General features: G+C 44.2%; 1 protein-coding gene across 1 annotated transcript in view; it reads left to right on the top strand.

The window, feature by feature from the left end:
- The first annotated feature begins 1,111 nt into the window (after positions 1 to 1,111).
- The window catches only part of LOC134957793 (calcium-activated chloride channel regulator 1-like), a 262,420-nt gene continuing 256,348 nt past the window's right edge, over positions 1,112 to 7,183 (top strand). The window contains exons 1-2 of the mRNA XM_063939962.1: positions 1,112 to 1,401; positions 4,341 to 4,531. Coding sequence (XP_063796032.1) covers positions 4,373 to 4,531 — 159 coding nt within the window. The 5' untranslated portion in view covers positions 1,112 to 1,401; positions 4,341 to 4,372. The remainder of the gene's footprint in view (positions 1,402 to 4,340; positions 4,532 to 7,183) is intronic.

Raw genomic sequence — 7,183 nt, 5'->3', positions numbered from 1 at the left:
CACACACATACTGTACACAGCATACATGCGTACACAGTTTACATGCACACATCATACACACACTCACACAGTATACATGCACACAGTATACATACATAATAACACGGTATACATGCAAACATACATACATAGTATGCATGCACATACATAGTATACATGCACACAGCATACTATACATACACACACTGTACATACATATACACAGTATATATGCACACAGCATACACACACAGACACTATACATGCACACAGCATACTGTACGTACGTACATACATACATACACACACCCACAGCATATATGCACACACAGTACACATGCATACAGCATATATACATAGTTACACACACAGCATATATGCACACACAGTACACATGCATACAGCATATATACATAGTTACACACACACACAGCATATATGCACACACAGTACACATGCATACAGCATATATACATAGTTACACACACACACAGCATATATGCACACACGGTACACATGCATACAGCATATATACATAGTTACACACACACACAGCATATATGCACACACAGTACACATGCATACAGCATATATACATAGTTACACACACACACACTATACATTTACATAGCAATACACACTAATTAATAGTAAACTGAACCCCCTCCTCACCTTACATTACTGTGGGAGCCGAAGACAGCAGCCACTGCCTCACGTAGCTCTGTCTCATGGTCCCTTGAACTGCCTGAGAGGAGCTGCGCTTCCGCTGCAGCTCCCCCTACAGGCAGCCACCAGCGGCAGCAGCCAGGTTCTCACTGTCACTCGGACAGTGTAAGGAGCTTAAAAAGCTTCTCCTCGTTAAAAAAAAAAAAAATGACAGGGGGGGCACGTGCCTGGGTGCCCCCCCCCTGGATCCGCCACTGGTGAGGGGGCACCAATTCTCTTTCTAACACAGGGCACAATGGGCTAGATGCGTCATAGCTTGGAAAGTGATAAAATGGAGAGTGAAAAAGTACCAGCCAATCAGGTCCTAAATGCCATGTCACAGGCTGTGTTTGAAAAATAGCAGTTAAGAGCTGATTGGCTGGTGCTTTTTCACTCTCCATTTTATCACTTTCCAAGCAATGACGCATCTAGCCCAGAATGTCTATTTACAGCTCTGCTGGCTGTACTGTATATTTTGGAAACAGTATATATTTCTATATACACTCACATATATACAATCACACGCACGCACACATTGCAGGTTCACAACAAGTTCTTCGACAATAACCACTTTTTGCTGGGAGTTTTCTGCTCTGAGTGAGTCACATAATATACAGTACTGGTGTCAGCTTGTCTGGGATTAGTTTCAGTATTTGTATATACATTCATTGTATCCTCTGGACATGCAAGAGGCATCACCAGAACAATCTCTTTAGGGTATGTATTTTTATTTTATTACAATTTCAATGTTAGTTTCATGTGCATAAATATGGACGTACAATGATTGACCGGCGGCCGGGATCACGGTGTCCAGCATACCGGCGCCGGGATCCTGACCACCAGAATGCCGGCAACAGGGCCAGCAAAAAAAAGGCCCTTGCGGGCTCACTGCGCTTGCCATGCTGCGGGCACGGTGGTGCGCTAAGCACACTACGCTATCGTGAACACCCCAAGAGGGAGAATAGTTGTCGGTATACCGGCGGTCGGGATCCCGGCATCGGTATGCTGAGCGCTGGGATCCCAGCAGCCGGTATATTGAGTGCCTCCCTCTAAATATGTTTGTAAGTAATAGGCCCACACTTGGATGCATATTCAATTAAACCCTGCAGCTAATCTGAGCTGATTCAGTCATACCCCTTTTACACCGCCAGCTTTGAACATGGGCTATTGAACATAAGCACACATAACCCGTGTTGCTATGCGGTGTAAAAGGGCCCAGTTGTAATAATCCGAGTCGAGCGACTCGCTGTTCTGTATAAACAGGAAGCCGGGTCGAGGCAAATCTGTTTCCTGTTCAGTCTGTGTGGACAAGTGGTTCTTTGAGATCATGTGATCTATAAGCGCTGCCCCCGCCGCATCACCGCTGATGTCACCAGCCCGGTGATATGCTGGGTTGGAAACAACGGTGGAGAGGTGCCTGAGGCGGGTCACAGCCGGTAAGCACCCGCATAGGCGGATCCGGGGGGGGGGGGGGTAGAGGGGGGGGGCACTCGGGCCCGTGCCCCCTCTGTCGTTTCTGACTTCTTTTTTTTTATCAAAAGGAGAACAGCAGCAGCACTACTGCTATTTCCATCAGTCAGATTTGATAAAAGAGCCGGCAGGCACTAGGACCCACTGCTGCTCTAGCAGCAAGTCCGTGTAGTAACCAATGGGGATGCTGGACAACCTCCTTCTGCTCACACTGCAACCTACCTCCCTCACTGCCAGCCAGCCAGAGTCCAGCCCAGGCGCGGGGTTCAAATGCCAGCATCGAGTAAGACTGTTACTTATGATGGCGCAGAAGGCTTCATTAGCCCTTACTGCACCGCATAGTTTCCCAGCACTTCCTCCTCCACTTCCTTTACCACCATGCTAGGTGCAGTCAAACTCAGTTCAGCTTTGAGAAGGCGGCCCGTGTGATTGTGACAGGGCTGTCCTGCAGAAGTCTTATGCTGCTTGTTGGAGATCCAGCTGGCTGCTTCTGATAATCAAAGATGGGCAGTTCATGTCCTGCAGTCTGAGTCTCACTGCAGTGCCCAAAACAAGGTATGCTGCACCTGCCACCACCAACTAAAAACTATAATAATTATATTGTGCTGAGGTGCCTTCCAGGCTCCCATAACTAATGGAACAGGTGACCAACATTTCAAGGCCCAATCAGCCTTTTCATCAGGGTGAAACATTGGCTATAAACCAGGATACACTCCTACAGCCAATCATTACCTGATGGTGTATTCTGTGATGCCACGCCCCCTGTGATACCACACCCCTTCTCTGGGAGCACTCGTGCCTTAGGTGCATGTAAATATAACGATTACCGTTCCCCTATCATGGTGCATCCCCTTTCATTTTCTTCTGGATCCACCCCTGAGCCCCCGTGTCAGGCTCTGGGTGCGACCTGCCTCAGGCGACCCGCCCCTTGGTCTCACATGCAATATTTAGGGGACAACCTGCATGCAAATATAAATGCAATATATGTACAAAAAAAAATTGACAGGCAGCTGCCCTAGTGATACTTAAATATAAATTGCATTGCTCATAAACCTTTAATCACTGCGATAGTGCAAGACTAGATCTCTGTTTTTTCACCACATATTATTAAATAGGGGCCTCATTGGTACTTTACATTCCTGCTGGATTTCAAATGGAAGTAGCAAATAAATAATGTGAATACATGTCTGACTATAACATAGATGTAAAGCTAATAAATTAAAGGGGGGTACACATGGAGAGATCCGTGTTTAAAATCTAAGCAATCTGACTAGATTGCTTAGATTTTAAGCACAGATCTGTTGTGTGTATGCCCCCCAGCGATAGAGATGTGCGGCCCCGCGCATCGCTATCACCGGTGCTAGATTGAGCCTGCATGCAGGCTCAATCTAGCAGATTGCTCACTTCAGCGCTGTGTGAAGTGAGCGGCCCCCCGTTGTCGTTTCCTCCTCACTCAGCACATCGCGCTGTGCTGAGCGGGAGGAGATATGTGTCCCGTCGGTACTGGCCTTAAGTAATACCAAACAGAGAGATCGACAGCCAATCAGTCACATCATCAACTCAAAATGATAATTGCCTACTTTTAAATACTACACACACACACACACACACACACACACACACACACACACACACACACACACACACACACACACACACACACACACTGGAATGTCACAATTAGCTGCAGCAGGGGTGGAACCATGATGACGCATTTTTTGACACGTCATCAAGATCCCCAGTAAACTATGCAAAATCTAAGAGGCTGGTATACATGGGAGACCTCCAAAAATTACAGTATTGTGGGAGACCTCAAAAAAAATTGTGAGTCTCGGAGACTAGGCAAGTACACGCTGTATGAACCCATTTACTGTATGGGCAAAATAGAAATAAGTGATGTGTGCTTTTCCACTGCATAAGGACTGTAGTTACAGTAGGTTGTAAATTGCTTCACTTCCTTTCCAGATAACTTTTATTTGTCTGTCTCAGGTTTATGAGTAAATCCAGGGAGGTACATTGACCAGAGTTAATAGTTGTCTAGATTTTTCTCTTCAGAACAAGAACTGAAAGGAAAAAATAAATAAACCACTTTTGTTCCTGCCTGTAGATAAAGGAACAGGGAAGGCAGGGTAAACCAAAGTGAAATTGTGAGTGACTTTATTTAAACTGTTATTTCTCATACACAGACGCCATAAACCAGAGAGGCAGCTCAGCAACAATGAAGTTCCTGCAAATTTACACACTAATATCCACATTTCAACTTTCGTATTCAGCTGTAGGCTCAATAGTGCAGTTAATAGACAACGGATATGAAGATATTGTGATTGCAATAAATCCAAGAATACCTGAAAATGCTATGGTTATTGAGAAAATAAAGGTATGTTTATATCTAAATATTTATATTTAATGCATGTTTTTATCTACAGTACTATTTCATGCAATTAGCCAGGGGCGGACAGAGGGGTGAGGGCGCCCTTAGGCACAACAGTAACGGCTGCCCCCTGCCAGCCTAATTTTTATTATTTTTATTGACTAGTTGTAAGCCCTCATTTGATGATAGTCAATTTAATGGAATAATAAAAAAAAGCAATAATGACATTTCTTTTTTTTTTAATTATGTATACATATTTACCATATAAAACAGCTTACAGGGGCAGTATGTGCATGTTCTACCCATTTACACTCCATTCAAGATGGCATATGGTACACTACAGTGGAAATATTTAGCAGCTACTGGAACTTTTTGGGCTGACGACAGACCCTCCAACATGACCCATTCCACTAGGTACAAAATGCTCTACTCCTGGACTTCCCTTTTAATTTATGATTTCCATCACCTGTGCTGAACTAGTTAAATGATAAGAAAGCTGTTTCTTCACAGGTGATGGCAATAATAAATTAAGAGGGAAGTCCAGAAACAGAGCATTTTGTACCTAGTGGAGTGGGTCATGTAGGAGGGTATGTGACGTTACCAACACAAGCATCCAAGTGCCACCCCCAAACAGGTGCCACCCCTAGACACGTGCCTCACTTGCCTAATGGGAAATTTGCCACTGTAATAAACCACATAGAATAATGAAACGTAATTGTTATTGTTGCTAATAGAAAATAATCTGTATGGGAATATTGTATCAGTTCCATTTTCTTACTTGTTTTTTTATGTTAGTGTTATATTTTTCCATTTAATGAAACATATTTTCTGTTCTGCAAACTGTTGTAGTTGTACAGGAACAGGCGCAACTAGAAAGGCATAAATATAAGTTATAACACTTCTCTTTGGGATATTATTACTTTTGAAATCTGTACATACTGTACAGTTTTTTATTTTCTTCTATATTATTTTGAATCACCAGTATAAGCTCCAGACCAGAATGGGAGAATCACATTTACTACTTCTCCATGCAACGTTCACATCCCCATTCCCCGCTGCAGTGACCCAACCCTCACTTCCATTTATCTTTGAAAGCTGGAAAACCTGCTTCGTGAGATAGCGGTGTCAGTTGTGTGAATATATGTGAGGCTTTATATTGCCATATGATATTCACACACACCCCTGAGATAATATATACACAAGCTCAGTCACAAACCATTGCAGAAGACATTATTTGAAATTGCATTTTGCACTGCACTGTTAGAAACAGTATATACCTCCCAACATGACCCTCTCCAGGAGGGACAAATTGCTCTGCTCCTGGACTTTCCGCTTAATGTATGATTGCCGACACCTGTGTTGAACAGGTTAATGGATAAGAAAGGTGTTTCAGCACAGGTGATGGCAATTATACATTAAGCAGAAAGTCCAGGAGCAGAGCATTCTGTTCCTCCTGGAGAGGGTCATGTTGGGAGGTATGATAGTAGCCTTCTGTATTTCTACGTAATTAATTATATGGCTTAAGATTTTTGCATCTCCTATGCAGTGTTGACATTGTATTTTCCTGTCGCCTCATGGGGATGAGGAAGTTATTTAGCTATTACATAGCTATTATACGAATCTAGGGCCCAATGGAATGGTATCTGCAAATACAACAATAGTTTAAAAAGATGAAGAAAAAAAATTGGGACTCGATGCAATAAGTGATGTTCAGATGCGATTTTCATAGGCAACATACAGTATATTAGGTCATAATATATAGACTACACTGTCTAGTTGGGCGTGATACAGGAGCCTGGCAGTCAGGATGCTGGAGGTCACATTCCGACAATTAGAATGCCGATATTAGATTTGGGTGGGGTGTGTTCAAACTAAAATCTAAATTGGTACAGAAAAAGGAGAAAGATTATGAGTGCGCTGTCAGTGGCAGCCAGTAAGGGGGGGTCAGCCCCTAAGGAAGTATGCAACAAAGAAATATGTGTACAAAATCTAAATTGCAGTGTTGAAATAAAGCAGTCAGTATTTACCCTGCACAGAAACAATATAACACACCCAAATCTAACTCTCTCTGCACATGTTATATCTGTCCCACCTGCACTGCACATAGTTTTGCCCATTAGAGAAAAAGTCTGTCTTCACCTGCAGCCTGGTACCATTGCACAGTCTGTATCACTGTGTGGAGAGCGCACGCGTATCGGACACACTGCACATGTGCACCCCGGGAGCCCAGTGGGAGGGGGTGTGCCAATGGCGTTAGAACGCCATTGGTGGGTGTGGTCCAGACAACAGAGGCGACACGGGGCGTGGCCAGTGCCTCCCTGCCAGCGTGCAGGAGCTGCGCAGGTAGGGAGCTACTCACCAAGTACAAAAGCATTGCCGCCGTGCGATGCTTTTGTACGTGTGCGGGAGTGGTAGGGCCTGACATGCGGGCGGACTAGCCCTGTGCTGGGTGTCCCTCCGCATGTCAGTGTAACTGATCGTAGATGTGCTAAATTTAGTACATCTACGATCAACTGAATTACCCCTCTATATTAGTAGCCAGCTGTTTCCACAGAGTGTTGTTGATGTTAACCGCTGAGTCATTTGTTGGAGCGAGAATATCCCTCTTCCTCAGCCAAGAGACGCTTTTACCTCTATTCTCATTCAAGGCCGGGTAGA

The sequence above is a fragment of the Pseudophryne corroboree genome, chromosome 9 (genome assembly GCF_028390025.1).
Source record: "Pseudophryne corroboree isolate aPseCor3 chromosome 9, aPseCor3.hap2, whole genome shotgun sequence".
NCBI classification, from domain to species: Eukaryota; Metazoa; Chordata; class Amphibia; order Anura; family Myobatrachidae; genus Pseudophryne; species Pseudophryne corroboree.
Note: the sequence above shows the minus strand (reverse complement) of the source record. Positions and strands in the feature narration are given on the sequence as shown.